General features: G+C 44.6%; 1 protein-coding gene across 2 annotated transcripts in view; it reads left to right on the top strand.

The window, feature by feature from the left end:
* The window catches only part of PPM1H (protein phosphatase, Mg2+/Mn2+ dependent 1H), a 238,941-nt gene that overhangs the window by 151,304 nt on the left and 67,438 nt on the right, over positions 1-20,199 (top strand). For both annotated transcript variants that reach the window (XM_040637216.1, XM_040637215.1), the window contains exon 5: positions 6,874-6,958. In XM_040637216.1, the coding sequence (XP_040493150.1) occupies positions 6,874-6,958 (85 nt within the window). The remainder of the gene's footprint in view (positions 1-6,873; positions 6,959-20,199) is intronic.

Genomic DNA, 20,199 nt, shown 5'->3' with positions numbered 1-20,199 from the left:
TATATTTATTAGAATCTAAATTGTGGTGATTGCCACCTCCTGAGGAGAAAAGCAGTCACTGTACCAGTTTGTCCCTATTTCTCTACCCCACATACCTGAGGCTTATTTTCAGAATCGTTTAAATTTAGACTTGAAAGACGCCTGAGAAACGATCTGGTCCTATCTCCCCTTTTTCTAGGCAAGGACACCAAGACCCAGAGCCACAGACGGGCATGAGGTGGGGCTGGCACCTACAAATTCTGATTCCCAGGCCAGTTCCATTTCTGCCATAACGCGTGTCCTCAGGACCACAGGTAGTGCACACGCACGTGCATCCCTCCAATGCCATGGACTGTCGGAGCTGGGAGAGGGTTCAGCAGTTAGCCATCACCCCACAGTATTGGTTAGTTCGTGCTCTGGTTTCACATTATCACCCCTGGGTCAACTGTCAGAACTTACAACAACCCAGAGAGGGCAGATAGTGCAGAACCTTCCTCCTGCATATTCGTGTGTCATACATTTATGCATACTTAATGACACACGTGGCTGGGTTCCATGCTGCCGGGCTGGCTGACCTCTTAACAATGAGAGATTGGAATGAAGTTCTGTGTTGTTGTGACTCTTTCAAACAAGAGCCTCAAAGCACTTTCTTTGGTGGCTGGCTGTCCCCATGCCTCAGACAAAAGAAGAAATCCAGGGATGGCAGGACGAGGCAACTTAGTTTCAATTCTGACTTTAGGAGTGAGCTTGATCCCTCACTTTTGTTTTGCTTGGGAGACTTTTCATACCTCTTACTCCATGGAAACTGGACTGCTGGACACCATGACCTGCTTTTTACGTGCAGGAGCCCAGAGATTTTGTATTTCTTTTCCATTTCTGCTCTATAGAGTGTGCCGTGTTAAACTTGGAGAGGTGTGTGTGTGTACATGCTTGTGTACTTACATAGGGGTACATATATGTATACATGTATGAAGTCTGTATTTATAAATACAAATTTATATGTGTATATCCATTTTTCCCACTCTTTGTGCCACTTGGAGAAAGCCTTCTATTGAAGCTGACAATTACATACATACTAGTTGTCCTCATACCATGTCTATATGGCATCTATTTGCAAAGTCATGTGACTGGGAACTTGAGGATTTTGTTTGGTTTTGAGGCAAAGGATTTACCTTGAGGCGGCGGAGGGGCTGCGAGGCCATCTGCCTGGGCACGTGCCTGGCGGAGCGTGCGTGTCTAGGCTTCCTGAGGGTTACAGAAAGGGAGTGCTGACAAAAGTCTTCCTGCATTTGCCCTGTGATTCTCCAACTGTCATTTTTAAATGACATTTTAAAATGTCTTACAACAGGGGCGCCTGGGTGGCACAGCGGTTAAGCGTCTGCCTTCGGCTCAGGGCGTGATCCCGGCGTTCTGGGATCGAGTCCCACATCAGGCTCCTCCACTAGGAGCCTGCTTCTTCCTCTTCCACTCCCCCTGCTTGTGTTCCCTCTCTCGCTGGCTGTCTGTATCTCTGTCAAATAAATAAATAAAATCTTTAAAAAAATAAAATAAAATAAAATGTCTTACAACAAAGACATTTTGAGGCTTAACCAGTTCTTACTTTCATAACAAAATCCAGCCACTGGTTTCTCAGCGGCTCCTGACAGCTATGGGATCCCTCTGCCATCACACCTGAACTCTGACTGATGACCTCTGACGTGTGATTGGGCCACTGGGTAGAGTCTGTGGTCTAGTGCTTGGGGCACACAGGGTTTACAAAGACTGGTAGTGGAACAGAGATGAATCTGCACTCAGTAGGACTTTAGGTCTTCTGTGAATATTTGGCCAACTCTGGGCAAACAGAAGGGACATACGTTCCTGGTAGCAGTCAAATAACAAAAAGATATATGAGGAAAAATTAACTCTCCCACTTCTGTACCTTTCTCCCTGCTCAATCAAACGTATTTTTATCCAGTCAAGCAGCCAGGTGTCACGGTGGTCCAATGAAGGCAATGAGCCAGACGGTAGCAGTCAGCCTTTATTCACTTCCTGTGATCCTGCAGGCAAGAGGCAATGAAAAAGAAAAGTGCCAGCCCCCCAGGGTTCCGTTTTCCCCACTGAAGGGCACCTGGGCAGGCGAGGGTCAGTTGGCATGGAACACAGACAGGAGGGAATCTTCTCACTGCTGAGGAGCTCTGGACAAAAGGCCTCTGTCTTTTAAACCAGGGGATGGTGCAGTGTGGGGAGGAGGTGAGACGGGGAAGGATTCTAAGTGGAAAAGTACTGAGTGAGAATGGAGAAAAGTGCTGGAGCCAGGATTCCCATGGAGCTGCCGGGGCTGGGAAGGCAGATTTGCTCATAAATGTGGCTGGTGGGGAAGGGGGAGGCTCTCTGCGGAGACTGCAGTGCACTGGCTGGGGACCCAGTTTGGTGGGGGTCTGCCTGGTAACTGCCGGGGTGGCTTCTGAAGGAGCACACCGGGTTTTGGCCTCGGATCAGAGTCCTCATATATGGGGGTATCTGTGTGTAGTTTTTGTTTTACAAAAGTGGGCTTAAACCACATATTACTCTGAAACTTGCTTTTCTCACTTAACAGTACATCATGGATCCCTCCAGGTCACAGAATGTACTTAACTCTTTTTTTTTTTTTTTTTTGACTGTATAATAATATCTTCTGGATTATAAACTAACCCATTCAGTATTTCCCCTTTTGACAGACAGTGAGGCTATTTCCAGTCTTTGCTGCAACAAATATGTCAAGTATGAATTCTTGTCTGTATATCCTACGTACTGAGTCTTCTATTTTTTTAAGATATAGTCCCTTAAGTAGGATAACTGACCCATCGACTGCGTCATTATAATAGATTGAAAGGTATAACCGTTTACATTCCCATTAATTATGAGAATGGCTTTTTCCTCTCACCCTATGAGAACTACTACCCCTTAATTTTTTCAGCAAACGTTTGCCAATCTGATGAGCAAAAGTTATATGTTATTTTTACTTTAATTTGCATTTTCCTGGACTAGTGAGATCGAGCGTCTCTTCATGTGTTTATTGAACATTTGCATTTTCCCTTCTGTCAGTTGCCTGATCATATCTTTTACCCATTTTTTTCCCTTTGCTTGTTTGTCAGATGCCTCTTGGAGAGTGTCAAGCCTGCTCTGAGGTGGGATTGCACAGGAGTTGGTGTGATCCCCTTAACAGAAGTTGTAGAATCAAGTGAATATTTGAAACGAGCATCTTCTTTGACCCCTTATTTTTCTCTTGACTAACTTGGGGAACAAAAAAAATTGGTCTTTTTTACTCCAAATTGTGACATTAGAGGATAGAAGTGGCAAGGTTTTCCAGAAATTATTCTCTTGAACTCAAAATTCTCATCAATTAGCAATAAACTGCTTTTATCCTCTCATGTAGCTAATGTTTGGGGAGGGTGGGAGAACGTTTAAAAAACTGTTAATGTCTTTGCTTTGCCTTTTCTTCTCCCATCCTTGCAGTGGACTCCTAAGAACACATTAGATCTACCCTTCACCATATCACAAATAAGGCTCCATCTATTACGCTGGACAAGAAATGAAAGCGTGTAGATTTCAGTTTCAGTCTCTGTGAATGAAAGGCTAGTGTTAACTTTGGGGATTATGCTTAGAAACCACCCCTCTGTATGGTAGGAGATACCAGGTAGGAAGTGGTTGCCAGTTGATTAAATTACCCAACCCTAGGAACCTCCTCACTGAATCTTTGGCCAGTCTCTGGGTAAGGAAATGGAATGTCATCCAAAATCTGACCATAGTCCTATCTATACATCCAGATCTGAGGGTCCAGAAGAAAGGCCAGGGCAGATGCCTCATTCTCCTTGATGCTTACTGCTGCCACAGCTTTTCTTTGGGTTTTGTCTTAAATAGTTTTCCTTAGGAAAAACAGCTCATAAAATAATGAAGTAGAAGATATGAAGTATCCAAGAATCCTATGATGACAGAATGTAGCTTTAAAGCAGTTCTCCAGTTTATTGGTTGTTTAGTGCAAGATTTGTCAGCCTTCACACGCACGCTATTCCCTTTGAAACCCATTCCCTCTCACTGCCCTGCTCCAGATTGGAGCCCAGGACTCTGACACATTGATCCCGAGATCAGAGGGATGAAAGAGTGAAAGATCAAAAGGAAGCCAGGAAGCACATAGGAGGAGACATCATGATTTAGGGACTGGAAACTCTGACTGCCAACCATGCTGTCATCTTTAATCCATGGGTATCTCATAAAGGAAGAACTTGGTAGTTCAAACAGAAATGAAGAATGTTCTGCACATAGATGGATTTGATATAAAGATCTATTAAAGAAAGTAATTAAACTAGAGTTAGCCCAGCAGTGAGTATGGGAATTGAAGGCTGATACCTCACTGTGTGTGAATTTGAGATTTAAGAAACAGAGTAAACGTAGTGGTGGCTGCTCCCTTGGCTGTGTTCCCTCCCTCCTGCTCCCCAAGGACAAGGGTTCTGCCTCATTTGCCTTCATCTCTCAAGTCACTTTTTTGTGGCAGCCTAGCCAGAATGGCATCTTTTTATGTTCATTGTCTTTTTGTAAAACCAATGAAAAGGCATATGGATGTTTAAAGGTCCAGACTGTATACAGTTAGACAATTAGAGACAATAATGTTGTTACTAGGAAAAGCTTTCTTCGACGCCTTGGCTCTGGGTACATCTGCCAACCCACCCAAGTATAGCTCACTTGCTCTTCATCCACATAGTCATTAACCCCTCAGCAGTCACTGTGTCTGTCACAGGCCAGGCATTGTGTGCTGGACGGAGATTGAGAGGCAAGGACTCAGGCTCTGGCCAGAAAATGTGCTCAGGTAGTTAGAGAAGCCATGGGAGCAGCCGTCGTGCTGAGGATTGGGAAGGCTGTGGCATACACACCATGGTACCCCAGAGAAGGGGCCTCGGAGGTAAAGCAGGAAGGCAAGAGAAGGCATTCTCCTGGGCTGACGGACTCTCGAGAGGAGTAGCTGGTCCAGAGGAAGGGAAGGAAGTACAGCCCCTAAATGTCGATTATTATCTCAGTAGGGGAGAAAAGAAAACAGGCCCTGACAGGTGGGTTTTGGATTAGGAGAGTATCAGTGTTTGTTCAGTTTTGTTTGATTGTAAACGGAAAGTGTTCTGAGCATAGGTTTGAACTGTGGGCCTTTGGGCAGAGAGCCGTAGGAAAGAGAGGTTGAGGCTACAGGGAGGGAGTAACTTATGGAGGGAAGGCCCGCCGTGGGAAGTGATGGTTGGACTCACCCTGGTCAGGAAGAGAAGAGAACAGGATAGCAGAGGGAGCAGGTACCTTTCTAGGTGAAGCTCCTCTTGGCTCTGAAGTCAACCCCACTTTACTTGTGCACGTGAGCGTCTGCTGCCTCTGTCTTATTGCCTCGAATTCAAGGTAAAAACATCTCCTGAGTTCTCTCAACTGTTCTCGTATTCAACAAATAGTTATGGGGCTCCTGCTGTGTGGCAGGCTAAGCACTTGGAATATAAGAGCAAACTAAGAGGACAAGGCTGCTGACCTCGCACGTAGGTCCTATAAGAGTAGCTTGCTTCCGTGGCCTGATGGCGTTGGAGCGAGGAGCGTTGGCTCCTCCCCGCACACCCTCCTCCGTGGTCTCTGACACTATCTTCTGTCCTCTCTACCTTCCTCCCCTGACTCATTATCTTTTACTTCCTTCCCAGATAGCCAACTTTCCTAGTTGGAGCCTGGAAGCTGGAATTCAGGGACCATGTAGAAAAGGGGAAGAAAAAGAGTGAAAACTAGCTCTAAGCAAAATTTTGAAATAGAAGGTTGCCTTTGGAATTTATTGCCTAATGACTTTTGACCTTATTCCCTGGTTCTCAGGGCCCTTCGTGCTACTTTGAGATTAGGCTCTAACCTCGACCTTCCTTTCAAGCTCTCCAAGTCTCTCCATCCTCTATCAAACCCCTACTCCCTCATTCAGGGAGTTAGTCTTAGTTGATGAATTAGGACAGAGACCATTTGAATGAACACACCAATTTGTGAATGGTGGATATCACCTTTCTTGGGAGGGGGGGTTGCATTTTATAAGTGACTCTGGATTTATAAGAAGGAACTTTTAATTTGTCCTGTTTTTGCCATCATAGTAAAAGAAACAATACAAATATTACATCTTCTTCCCAGTCCGCTCCCCTGAAATTTCCCATTTTCTCATAGCTCCCACTGGTTTTCTTTTAGACCCCTTTTCGCAGCTGCACGAACCATAATTTAGATGCTCGTTACCCACATGTGGCTAACCATATTAGATTACACAGATTAAAATATTTCTGTTATCACAGAAAGTTCTATTGGAGAGCACTAGTCTAGAGTAAGCCTCAATTTCCATCATTCTATTGATCCATTTATCCACTGAGCATCTATTATGTGCCAAGTGGGATGGTTGGTGCTGGCCCACCACCTAGGGGCAGTTCCAGCTGGCTAGCAGAAAAAGTTAACGTAAGCTAACCAGAATGTCATGTTCTTCGGGTAAAGATACCTGTAATATGGTGAGGGATTCACAGTTGGTAGCAGTGAACGTTGCCATGCAGGTTAGAGGAAAATGTGTCCCTTGGGCATTTCACATGTGTTCTTTTTTTTTTTTTTTTTTTTTTTTTAAGATTCTATTTATTTATTGAGAGGGAGAGAGAGTGTACAAGTGCATGCAAGTGGGGAGGAGAGGGAGAATCTCAGGCGGACTCTGTGCGGAGCCTAACATGCGGCTCATTCTCACAACCCTGAGATCACAACCTGAACCGAAATCGAGAGTCGTACGCTTAACCGACTGAGCCACCCAGGCGCCCGTCGCGCGTGCTCTGAGCCAAGCCGTGGAGTTATCACAGAATTGAGGTACTGAGGAGGTTGGCTACTGACGATACATTTTTTTTTTGACCGTTTCAGGGCCATAATCATCAGAAATGGAGAGATCATCCCCATGTCTTCAGAATTTACCCCCGAGACCGAGCGCCAGCGACTTCAGTACCTGGTAAGAGTCCTGCCGGTTTGGCGCAGTGCCCTGGCATCCGGGCTGGTGCCGCAGCTGTGTTGGAGGAACGTGTTGCTATTGACATGGGAGCAGGCCCACGGCAGTCAAACGACATATGGTATTAACTCCCCCCCCACACACCTTCTGGATCACACATCCTGGCTCCGTGTGTGACGACACACTCCACCTCCGTGAATTTATTATTGTGGCTGTTTCTCTCCCATCTGTAACCAATCGAAGACGTGATGCGCTCTGTTTCTCTTAATGGGTTGGTAGGTACAATATGAAATGGGGTGTTGGATCACACAGACACCTCTCTTCCTTCGCCCGCTACTCACTTGAACTCAAAATGGGGGCTCAGTCATGAGGAGGAAGGCAGCCCCAAGATCCTGCTGATACCCCACTGCTTCACACGGATGATACGAAGTCTCGAGGGCCCTTTGGGAAAGATGCGGGCGTCAGAAAATCTGCTTCCGTCCTGAAAATAAGTTCTCCGTGTAGATCACCCTCTTTGGAGTGAAAATTATGAGTGGGCTCTAGGGGGCTATTTGGTTTTTCAGATCTTGAGCATTTTTGCTTCACCTCGAGATTTGAGTTTTCTGGAAAAGAGAAGGTACTTCCTGTCCTCAAATTCCAGGGCTAGGGCATTTGGCTTCCAGTCTCAGTTCAGTGACAGTGGCAGTCATGCGAGGTTACTTTGGGCATCTTTGGGGACTGACGGCATGAATAGTAGTTCTGTGGATGAAATATTTTCTTGCCAAGTGGCTTTCTTTTTAGACAACACGGCTAAAGTAGTGATCCTCTGCTCTTAGGAGAAAGTTGATCCAGGCTACTCAAAAAGGACTTTGCTCACGTCTTTGAATTTCGGCGTGTGTGAACAGTCCGGGTTTGATTAGTTTGGCCGATTTATAAAGTGGCTATGCACTTTCCCTCAATTCCCTTGTCTATTTAGTTTGCTTTACTCAATATCTAAGCTCAGTTGCTCTGGTACATAATGACAGCAGGAATCCAAACCCAACGTAAAAACATTTCTTCGCTCTTTTACCAGCTGTTGCTCTCTAACCTTTCTGTTGTTTTTTTCAAGCAAATAAACTTGTAGCCGCTCTGGGAAGCCCAGGCTTTAGAGCTCTCATTCTCTTTGGCAGTCTAGGCAGGGGGACGGGGTCCTGCAGCAGCCGCAGAAGATCCTCATTCCCGTCCCAGCTCTGTGACTTGCGGGCTGGGTAACTTTGTGCAAGTCTCTTAACCTTTCCAGACCTCGGTTTGTTACTTACACGGTGGGACGCTAGACTAGGGGGTCACAAGGGACCTTCAGGCTGTGAGGTCCTTCCAAGTAGAGTTCATAACAGCTGCCCTCCTTGTCACCTGTCTGGCTTTCTCCAATCCATCTTCCACGAAGCCACCTAAGTGATCTGATCGTGGGCTGTGTCACTCCCCGTACAGAATGCAGACCGTGCCCAGCAGACCCAGAATTAGGGTCACCGTCCACCTCTCCTGCACCGTTTCTCTGCTGCCCCTGCCGACACCATCACACATCTCAGGCTGTAGGCAGAGAACCACTTTCCATTTCTGGGCCACACCTTGATCTCCCTGACCTGCATGCCTTTGGACATATGCTCTGCTGCGTGGCCCTTCCCCTGCCCTCTGCCAGGGAGACTGCTCATCGTGCTTTGAGACCCCAGCATACATGTCACGTCCTCTAGGAAGCATCCCCTGCCTCTCCCAGCGGCGGGTGTCAGTCCTCCATGCTCGCGCTGTGGAAGTGCGCCGTAGAAGCCTGTAGCATGGCTCTGAGCTGATGCTATTGTATTGCTGGTTACCTTCTCTCTTTCCCCTTCCCGACTGAGTCCTGGAGGGCAGGCTCCTTGCCTTAGTCATTTGTGTTGTACCCAGCACGGAGGAGACACTGAATCGCGATTTGTTGACTAAATGAAAGAGAGAACCAATATTTGTATGCCATCTGATCATTACCACACAGTACTCTCCGCCCTGCCTTCCCCTGAAACCTGTCACAGCGCTTTGCCTTCCCATGCCTCCGCTACACCCTGTCTTCATCACCTCCTTGCCCTTTCATGAAAACCGTGTCCTGTTTTCCTGCTCAAGCCAGTGGGGAACAGCAGGTTGACTTTTTTGTTCTGAAATAGTTTCATATTTTCATGTTACAAGAATGGTACAGAGAGTTCAAAATGTTAACTTTTAAGGAGGGATGGAAATGCTGACATTTATCAGATTCCTAAATACTGGTGGTCTGTTTTTCAAGGGTTGCAATGAGATGTGTGTTTCTTCTGATCTCAGCTTTGTCACGTAACGGCGTCTGTGATTTCAACAAGGCTCTTCACTGATGCCCAGCTTCATCACCAGTAACAGACATAGAAAGCCTTAGAAGACAGGTATAAAGATTAAGTAAAAACTACATGCAGAAGTATTTTGTGCACAGAGTACTCATTTGATTATTGTTTGATGAATCAGTCTTGCCACGACAAATCCTACTGGCCTGCAAACCACAATGATTCTTTTTCCTTATTTTTAATTTAGGAATCACTCCTTATGTTCCTAAGATTAATGTGTATTTTTGTGTCACTCTTAAACAATCAGTGTGTGCACTCTTACCCACGAGTGTACTCTGAGCCCAGTAGCCACTCTGAGCCTGATTGCTGAATTTCTAAAAGTAAGAAACTGTCCCCATCCTTTTTAATCCTTACTCCTAAATCATATGCATTTCTCTGGTTTATAACTATTCTCCCCAGACAACAGGAGTGTAAATGACCAGAACATGAAATATCCTGGTTATCCAACTTCCCATTCTGTCAGGAGTCTAGAAATGTATGCTTTGAAATGAACAAATCTGTAATAATAGTCACATGATCTATGATGCAAATCTTTGTGGTGAAGTTTTTTTTTTTTTTGAGTGAAGTTTTGAGAGAATTAGGGGATCTATAGTGTAAAATAATCTTGTGGTGAAGCCTTTGTGGTAAAGTATTTGAGAGAATTAGGAGGTTTATTGCATAGAGTGTTAAAAAAATTCAATTATGAGAGGAAAACAGTAGCGTGATGACTTCTCTCAGCCCAGCCCAGGCAAGAGCTACGCGATCCCAAGTCCCTCACACCATCTCTCTGAATCTCTTCTAAGTGAAATGTGTAGGAGACCTCCCTTGAGATATTCACCGTAGGTTCTGAAATCAAAATGAAAAGTAATCCCGTGGTAATATAAAACACAGTATATATCTCATGAGTTTAAGTGCATCCAGTCCTACCAGTTCATTTTTTGTGGAAGATCGATTCGCTTGAACTGATTATGAAACACTTCAGTGCAATGGGGATCGTAGTATCCTTTACATGATCTAAACGAGTTAATACATCACTGGAAAGTTAACAATGTACTCCTTATTCTTAGGTCAAATTAAATTTTCTCTTTATGATGTGTGAAGAAACATTTATGGTAGAAGCATTAAAACCTCTAGGTCCCCAGAGACTTGACTTGAGCTTGTGTCTGCAGTTTGACATGTAGACATGGTTAATGGTTTTCTTGGAGGTGGGGAAGATTCAGAGCCCATTGTACGTGAACCGTTTTGATCCACATCGAAGAGGAATGTTCTTGGTATGCACAGTCTGGACGTTTGGGGATTACAGTACTGGAAGCAGATTACAAGATGGCGGATGTGGCAGGCATGTTAATTTTGTTTGGTCTTGCATCCTGACCTCGGGAGGGCCCTTCGTGCCGCTCTCCCGTAATGTGAACTTTGTTCCACAGATTCTTGGGCAGGGTGATTAATCAAGCAGGCTGGAGGGTTTGACGTGTTCACACGGAATGTGGCAGGTGTGATGAAGGGGTCAGGGGCTGTGAACTTCTGCCCCAGCAGCCAGGGAGAGCTGCTGGCCTGCAGTCATGCGTAAGCCTTGTTCTTCTGTCACTGTGCCTTTTTTTTTTTTTTTTTAATGTTTCCAGGATGATTGAAATAAAATATTTAAGGAGGTCCACCAAGCTAAATGGAATGTTTGGATGGAGTCAGGGTGCAGATAGGAGGGAAAGCAGTCTGGTTATGGTTGTGTCTCAGCGGAATTTACTGCTTTGATGCCATGGCCTCCAGGAAACCACCCCCACCTTTGCTTCAGGTGACAGCCAGAAATGGATCTCCCTCAGGGGGACCTCTGTAGCCCCGAGGTGTGAGAGTGATGGCTTCCCCTCCGTTCTGCCTAGACATATTTATAAACTCTGATTTGATTACATGAAGATGTGCTGGTATCATCAAACCTTCAAATAATGCACTTCTGTCCTTGCAGATAATCCAAGTCTGCAGCTGTTTTTCATCAAGGGCAACGTACAGAAGAGATGAAAGTGGGTTTCAAATACACATTTGATACGTACAAGTGCAACATTATCTGCGGTGATTTCTTGCGGTGTCCTTGGAACTACCCCCAGCCTTCACTGCCGAGTCTGATTCTGTTTGCATGCTGTTTCCCTGGTGCTGGGTTTGGAAAGGTTTCAAGTGGACGGTGCTGGTGCTGTGCCTCTTGGCTTTTCGGGATTTTTCATGCTTAAGAGTGATCTCCTGAAAAGTATATTCCTTAATTCTGAACCTGCTTTTTTAAAACAGGATACTGTGATTTGGACGGGTCGAGTGTGCTAGTGAGTAAAAGTGACTGACCCACCAGCCCCATGTCCCATTTAGTCTTGAGAGCAGGTTTAGCCCGGGAGGCCTTTAGTCACAGGGCGGCAACTTCACCACCACTCTGCTTTGCTTGATGACTGAGTCATGGAAAAATCCGCTCCAATCCCACCTCTCCCCGCCCCCCCTTAACCCTTTCTTGCAAAACTGCGTGTGAGTTTCAGAATTTCTAATTAAAAAATGGCAGGTAAAAAATGGTTGGCCTTTTTCATATTGACTGTAGGTTCGATTGATCACACAGGTGTCACAGAGAAACCAGATTTTTAGAGCACAAAAATGGCACTGCCCAGAGTTTTAGAGGCAGAGCTTATATTTGGCTGCTCTGGGAACACTGCTTGGCTTCTGGAAAGACTCTGAAGACATTACCCTTATAAGTGAACCTCACCACTTCCAGAGCCTTGATTTTTTTTTTTTAAGATTTTATTTGTTTATTTGAGAGAGAGAGAGAGAGAAAGCACAAGCAGGAGGAGGGGCAGAGGGAGAAGCAGACCCCCTGCTGAGCACAGAGCCTGATGCAGGACTCAATCCCAGGACCCTGGGATCATGACCTGAGCCAAAGGCAGATGCTTAACCGACTGAGCCACCCAGGTGCTCACAGAGCCTTGGTTTTGAAAATGAATGTAAGTGGATGTTTTGTTTATTCCAGGTTGGGAGGAGTCAGAGGCTTGGTGTTGAGGTATTCTAAACCTGCTGTGCAGACCTAAGAAAATGAATTCCACACGGCTAAACGAAATCACCACGAGAATGTATCCTTAACTTCTTAAAAAAGCTCGCTCTTTCTGCACAGTTGCTACGCACACAGAATCCTTAGACTCTCTAAAACCCCTGTCCCTTGCAGCATTCTAAAGAAAAAGTTGGGCACATAAAGCCAGAGCCAGCTGTCCATAGGGCCCCTTAAAAATTGATCTGAGTGGAAAGAAGCAAGATAGTGTCGTGCATCCTTTAAAGGTGTTAAAGTTAAATATGTTGTGAAAGAGGTAGATAGCATTCACTGAGGCTTACCGGGACAAAAGTTAGCTGTGTATAAACAGTTTTCTCTGTTCCAGTTGCTTCATCAGTGAAATCGGGTAATTACAGGATCCTCCCATGATTGGTACGAGGACTAATGAGTTAATATTTATAATGTGCTTACAACTGGGCCTGGATCAGACACAAAATAAAATCTCTTCGTTTCACATCTAACTGCAGATGAAGAACTTCTGTATGGCCGTCCTGCCATTGGGACTATTTCTATGGCCTTTTATAAAATTTATAAATTGCATTTGCATATGCAAAGGGATTGAGGATATGCAGGCACATTCTTTTTGCTGACATGAGTTGTTCTCTCTTCAAATGAATTCCTTTCCCAGATTTTTCCTTGGGAGGAAAAAAGCATTAAGCATATGAATATGGAAACTTTATATGTTTTATGTAAATGAATACTTTTTACCCCTTATTCTATACATTAAACTGTTGTAGAGTTGACAAATCTAGGCAATTTTGTTTAATATGTCCATTTGCATACCAGTTTCCATGTGGCTCCTTTATCGTAAGCTATAAATTTTACAATTTTAGAGTTATTTTAGGGGCATGCTTTTCTCTGGTTGATCAGTACAGTCCCATGTAGAAATTTAAATGTGAATCTTTCTTGACATCCATGTAGCCAGACAGAATTTTATCAATATTCAATTTTATAATGGCATATATACATAAGCTTGGTTCTTGTTACTTTGAGATTTTTAAGGATAAATTAAGACAGAGAATTCTTTATGAAAGACTCCAACACATACATATTTAGATCTCAGCCATTTAACATTTTCCCTTCATTTTTGTTTAACCCAAACCAAAATATTCTATTTCTGTAAATCAGGCAGCCAGCCTTGGCTCTGGAAGAGCCGTCTCATTTGACCACTAGTGTGACCATCAGTGGCTTGGCTGATGTTATTAATTTCATTTCCTTCGTGACCTTAGACTTTCTATCATGGTAAATCATCTTGAAATGTAAGGCTTCCAGTCCTCCCCTCATATAATCTGACAAGGTTTTTCCCTTCCTAAGAGCAAGAAAGAAGAGAGATTACTCAGTAATCTTTTCTTTTTTTTTTTTAAGGTTTGTGAAAAACCCTGAAAATCTTCATTTTGATGACTTCCTTTCAAATACTGGGAGGTCCGAACATTTAAAAAATTAGCTCCTATGAAAGTTTTCTAGTAAGAGGACTTCACCGACTATTTCCTGTTATGGAATCTCCCTTCTCATTGAACACATGAGTATTTTTACTTTCCATATTCTGCCGATGGGAGTGGAAATTGGAACAACTACTTTGAAAAAGGGTTTGGCCCAGCAGTTCTACTCCGAGGTACGCGCCTAACCGGAGCGTACACAGAAGTTCACCAAAGCCTGGGGTGTGCACGGCAGCGTGGGGTGTAATAGCCCGAAGTGGAAACTATCCACTTGTCCTTGGAAAGTAGAATGCATAAGAGAGTTGTCAGTCAGAGTCACAGGCTGGAATGCCATGCAGTACTGAGAATGAACACGTTTGAACGACGTGCAACAACGTGGGTGAATCACACAGACTTAGCACCCAGCGCCGGGGGCAGCTTATAGGATTTCCTAGTAAGTGTACGAAGGGGCTACACCAACACGCAGGTTGGGATATAGTGCCTCCACCGGGAGAGCAACGGTTGGATGGGGTCCTGGCCCCAGGTGCTGCTAGTGTGTTGTTTCTTGATCTGGATGCCAGTTACATGCGTGTGTCTAATTTATGAAAGTACGTGAACCCATATGTGCATGTGGTACAGAAACTTACTGTGTTATATATTATACTTGGTCAAAAAGTTGTTTTGTTTTGTTTTTTTACAAAAAATACTTTTACTGTATTTAATTGGTTATTACCCTTCGAGGGAGGGGCCTTCTTTGGGGCTCTGTAGGAGCCCATGGTCAAGCAGCTGGATAGGTCCCCCAGAAAGGCACCCTTCTGCCGCCTCTCTGTTCTCTCCTAAGAGCAGCTCCAAAAGCCCTTCTACTCACCATGCTGCTCCGCACGTCCTCGCCTCTCGTCTTGCTGCTCTGGCCCCAGAGGCCTTCCGTGACCAGCTTTTCAGATGCTTTGCAGATTCTCTCTGACCCACCCAGTGAGTGCCCCACGCTTTATCCCTTAGCCCCTGGGGTATCTCCGTTTCCACCCATAAGCCTTCCTCAGTTTCCCCCACTCACACGTGAGCTCTGAATAAAGGGACCTCTTTTTATTTGTTCCTTGAATCCCTAGCCCCTGATACCTGGCGCATGCAGGAGCCCTGTGTTAGTTGCATGCATTCCTTTGGCTGGATACCCCAAACCTGAGATAATCCTCTCGTTAGCTGGCACCACTCGCTGGCAAGGTGACCACGAGACAACAGAAGGAAATTTTATTAAAAGGAGTAAGCATTTTGTGTTTCCCAGCAGGCAATTTTGAGTCACCTCAGGACCCACCGTCTCGGCATCTGCAGGAAGCCTAGTGCTCTGTCTCCTCCAGTCACCGCTCCATACATACCACTCTCTCTACTTCTCCGTTCTGCTTCCACTCCGTGTCCACCCTGCCTTGCCAAGGTGCTCAAAGCTCTCCTGCAGCCTGGGAGGGTGGAGCTCGGATCCCTGTGCTCCAGAGTAAGACAGACCTGGTTCAGGTTACTCATCCACTCTGCTCTAATGAGAGGCTTCCTAGAAGGTTCTGGAAGGCATCTCTTTTTCAGGCTTGTCCCCTCCTGTTACGGCTGAAATCCCTCCGTGACTCAGAGATTCTCACTGGGATAGGGTGGTTGTGTTTCTTCACAGTAAGTGCTTATTTCCATCCCCTTGCAGCTAGTTCCTGCCCAGGACTAGAGAGGAAAGCAGCCAGAAGACGTCTGATCCTCTGGTGTCCTGCCGCTTCTCGGCACAGCAGGTCACTCTAGCATCGTTTCCCTAGATGAGCTGTCCGTCTTGTCCCCAGCCAAATGTAACCATGTCTGCAAGTTTATTCTCATCAGCTGTCCACACACTAAGTGGCAAGAATATGTCCTACCCTCTTTTTACCAAACTTGAGCTCTGCAGGCTCCTTAAAAGACCCCTGGCAACCTGTCTTTGGTGTTGTCGGGGCAGTGGTTACCAAGCTTTCTTTCCAGAGGTCATTTGTGGTGACACCTGAACTCCAGTGCATCTCCATCCGTTCCCCTCAGTTAGGAGCATTCTGTTATGCTTCCTTGTGGGAAAGCCCCATATTTTAGGCTAAAAATGGAGGTATAAAAAGTGGTCCTTTTTTTTTTTTTTTTTAACATGGAGCAGGCCAGCACACTTTAAATCGATTTTAGTATAAAATGCATTTCTGGGTTTCTAGTTGGCATGCTTATTAAGTAGAGAAGAGACATGACATTATTTGGATATTCTTAGGAATGTGAAATATCGTGAGGCTTTAAATGGTATAACTGTACCAACACACATGTGGACTTATAGGAAGGTATCAAATTATAAAAAGTTAACTAAGTCCAAAATACAGTAATATGTGTCCCAAGATTGTTTTTATGTGCCGTGGACCTGAGTTTTAACTTTTTCAAAAAATTGAAAGCTATGTTGTATTATTTTGTAGTTTAATTACCAAATGTAATTGTGTATAGCAGGTCAGAATGTTTTGTATTCATTCTTCCAGCAAATACTTACTTGGAGTCTTTACTGTGTTAGGTGCTATGCTAGGCCCTGGCATACATCTAAGGTTTAAAAATAATGAACATATTTAAGTGTGGCTGGTATTACTTGCATCACCATGCAAATGTTCTAACATACGTATGCCCAAATACCATCATCATAGAGAAAAAGCTAAAATACATCCAGCATCTCAGAAAAACAAGGAACGTTTAGGAGAGTGTCCAAAATTTTTATTTTGTAGGGATCTTAATGTGTTCTTGCTCTCCTGTCTTGGATTTTTATCCCGTTAAGGTCCGCATTTTTAGTAGGCCAGCATCCCTGTGAAATGTGCCTTGGGAAAGGAAAGTAGTCTTGCATACCTATTTATGAACTGCCCAGATATGAGCAGTAGAGTAAAACATGCCAAAATCATCCAAGAATCTCGTAAGTTTGGAGTCAAGATACCATTGGACTTTACTGCTAAGAGGAACCTAATAAGTTCTTACACCCACATTCTACAGTCTTTACACTTTGGGTGTGTTGCTTACATTGAATTCAAAGTAAAATCACTTTCGAAGCTCAAGATTCCAGAACGCTGATGTGAGTGATGCTTCTGGTGGGACAGGCCAACTCTAATGAAGCAACACTAACGAGTTGTGTTGCTTGAATGCTGCACAGCCTCTGAGAAGTTGTTTCTGAATTGCCTAGTTGTGGTCCACTCTGCCTTTGAGAATAAAATGTCTCTGTGCTGGGCTGTTGGGAAGCAGTGGGCTTCAGCATCCCCTGCCTTGGAGCCTGGTTGGTCCTTTCCAGTGACATTAGCTTTCCCTCAAATTATTGGAATAACAATAACAGTGAAGCTCCTCTCACCAATTTTCTAAAACCTACTTTAAAAACTGTGTTCTCCTACTGGGACCACATCAAAATAAAAAGCTGCACAGTGAAGGAAACAGTCATCAAAACGAAAAGGCACACTACAGAATGGGAGAAGATATTTGCAAATCCAATAAAGGATTAGTATCTAAAATATATAAAGAACTTCTACAACTCAACACCCAGAAAACAAACAATCCAATTTAAAAATGAGCAGAAGACACAAGTAGACATTTTCTCCAAAGAAGATCTACAGACCACCAACAGACAAATGAAAAGACGCTTACATCACTCATCATCAGGGACATGCAAATCAAAACTACGATGAAATATCACCTCACACCTGTCAGAATGACTAACATCAACAACACAAGGAACAACAAGTGTTGGCGAGGATGTGGAGAAAAAGGAACCCTCTTCCACTGTTGGTGGGAATGCGGACTGATGCAGCTACTGTGGAAAATAGTATGGAGGCTCCTCAAAAAGTTAAAATAGAGGGGCGCCTGGGTGGTGCAGTCGTTAAGCGTCTGCCTTCAGCTCAGGGCGTGATCCTGGCGTTCTGGGATCAAGTCCCACATCAGGCTCCTCCGCTGGAAGCCTGCTTCTTCCTCTCCCACTCCCCCTGCTTGTGTGCTTGTGTTCCCTCTCTCGCTGGTTATCTCTGTCAAATAAATAAATAAAATCTTTTAAAAAAAAGTTAAAATAGAAATACCCTATGATCCAGCAATTTCACTACTGGGTGTTTATCCAAAGAATACAAGGACACTAATGCAGAGGAATACATGCACCTCTAGGTTTGTAGCAGCGTTATTTACAATAGCCAAGTTACGGAAGCAGCCCAAGTGTCCACCGATAGGTGAATTGATAAAGAAGATGTGGTATCTATATACAATGGAATATTTGCAGCCATCAAAAAATGAAATCTTGCCATTTTCAATGACATGGATGAAGCTAGGAAGTATTATGCTAAGAATTTAAACAAATGAGCAAAGGAAAAAGAGACAAACTAAGAAACAGACACTTGACTATAGAGAATAAACTGATGGTTACCAGAAGGGAGGTGGGTAGCGGGATTAAGGAGTGCACTGGTGATAAGCACTGAGTAATGTATAGAATTGTTGAATCACTATATTGTGCACCTGAAACTAATATAACACTAGAAGTTAACAATACTGGAATTAAAACAAAAGCTTTATTAAAATTAAGTAAAAATAAAAGATAATGATTTTTAGTTTTTTTTTTCAAACAATAATCCATGTTCAATAGTAGAAATAGTTATAAATATAGGTAAGTTAAAAAGGAAACCGTCAGGGGCGCCTGGGTGGCACAGTGGTTAAGCGTCTGCCTTCGGCTCAGGGCGTGATCCCGGCGTTGTGGGATCGAGCCCCACATCAGGCTCCCCCGCTATGAGCCTGCTTCTTCCTCTCCCACTCCCCCTGCTTGTGTTCCCTCTCTCGCTGGCTGTCTCTATCTCTGTCGAATAAATAAATAAAATCTTAAAAAAAAAAAAAAAGGAAACCGTCAGATAACATTTTACATCTAGATGACTGAGTGTATGTACTCACACAAATGTGTACATAAAAGACCATGTGATGGACTGAGTGTGCCGCTATCCCCCCTAAAACTTCTGTTGAAGTTTAGCACTACCCCCCGCAGTGCTAAATTTGGAGATAGGACCTTAACAGAAGGAATTAAGATTAAATGAGATCATAAGAGTAAGGCCTTCATCAGATAGGATTAATGCCTGAGAAGAAGAGACCCCAGAGATCCCAACTTCTCTCCCGCGAGAGACCGAGGAAAGCCCGCGTGAGATGCAGGAAGGTGGCGTCTGCCAGCCCGGCAGCGAACACACTGGCACCTCGATCCTGGACTTCCCAGCCTCCAGAACTGAGAGACAGGGTTCAAGCCCCCAGCCTGTGGTATTTCGGTCTAACAGCCCACCTAACTGGACGAAATACAAAAACTTTGATGAGTACTGCAGAAAGAGATCTACACAAACGAGCAGAGGTATGTGTTCCTCTGGAAACCAACGGGCACGTGTCACATCGTATTACACCGTCTCATTTTTCATGAATCAACCACCTCCAAAGAGGTGACTCCAAAGAGCAGACTCTGCTGTACTTAGTCCTTGAGTTGTTTTTTCTTTAACACCAGTAACTCCCATCAGGTCTGACAAATACAACGATAGTGGGTGTTGAAATTGCTGGTAAGAAGGGAGCCTACGATTAGGATATGGATGGTGATTTTTTTTTTTTTTAAAGATTTTATTTATTTATTCGACAGAGATAGAGACAGCCAGCGAGAGAGGGAACACAAGCAGGGGGAGTGGGAGAGGAAGAAGCAGGCTCATAGCGGAGGAGCCTGATGTGGGGCTCGATCCCATAACGCGGGGATCACGCCCTGAGCCGAAGGCAGACGCTTAACCGCTGTGCCACCCAGGCGCCCCAGGATGGTGATTTTTTTAAAATAGTAAATGCATGTCCTAGGTACACATGGAATACAGGTAAATTCTATGGTGGGCATAATTGTGACAGAAAATACGCCCTGCGTTGTGTGAAGTGTGCCAGTTAGTAAGGGAAGAAGAAAAGCAACCACGAAGGTAGAGAAGTCGAAGGGTGTGACATCAGTGTCCGTGGAGGAGGACTATTACAGTATTATTTCACAAGTAAGGCACTCTTTTTTTTTTTTTTTTCACCTTTTGACCTATCTGAAGTTGGGATATTTTACAGCCGATGGGTGCTGTCAGCCAAGGGTCAGGCATGACGAGGACGTCCCGTCCTGGGTGTGCGCGGACATCAAAAGAGCAGCACCGGACTTGCAGAGCGGGTGTCCGGCGGCGTAGAAAACCCTGCAGACAAAAATGAAGCCCTCTTAAGCCTCCTTGGATTCGCCTGGTTGTGCAGCGGGCGTGGAGGTGTGAATCTGACTTGTCGAGCCTCATTCCTGAAGTGGCAGTTAGAAGTAAGCAGGCTCGAGGTAATTGCAGAGCTGACTTAAGAACTTTGCACCCCTGCTTCTGAGGCCGGTAGTTCTTCGGTGAATTATTGAAGAAACGCTGCCTCACCAGTGCTCCAAGGAAACACAGGCCG

The sequence above is a fragment of the Ursus maritimus genome, unplaced genomic scaffold, assembly GCF_017311325.1.
Source record: "Ursus maritimus isolate PB19 unplaced genomic scaffold, ASM1731132v1 scaffold_21, whole genome shotgun sequence".
In the NCBI taxonomy this organism is placed as follows: Eukaryota; Metazoa; Chordata; class Mammalia; order Carnivora; family Ursidae; genus Ursus; species Ursus maritimus.
The sequence above is the reverse complement of the archived record's forward strand: the minus strand, read 5'-3'. Positions and strand labels throughout refer to the sequence as shown.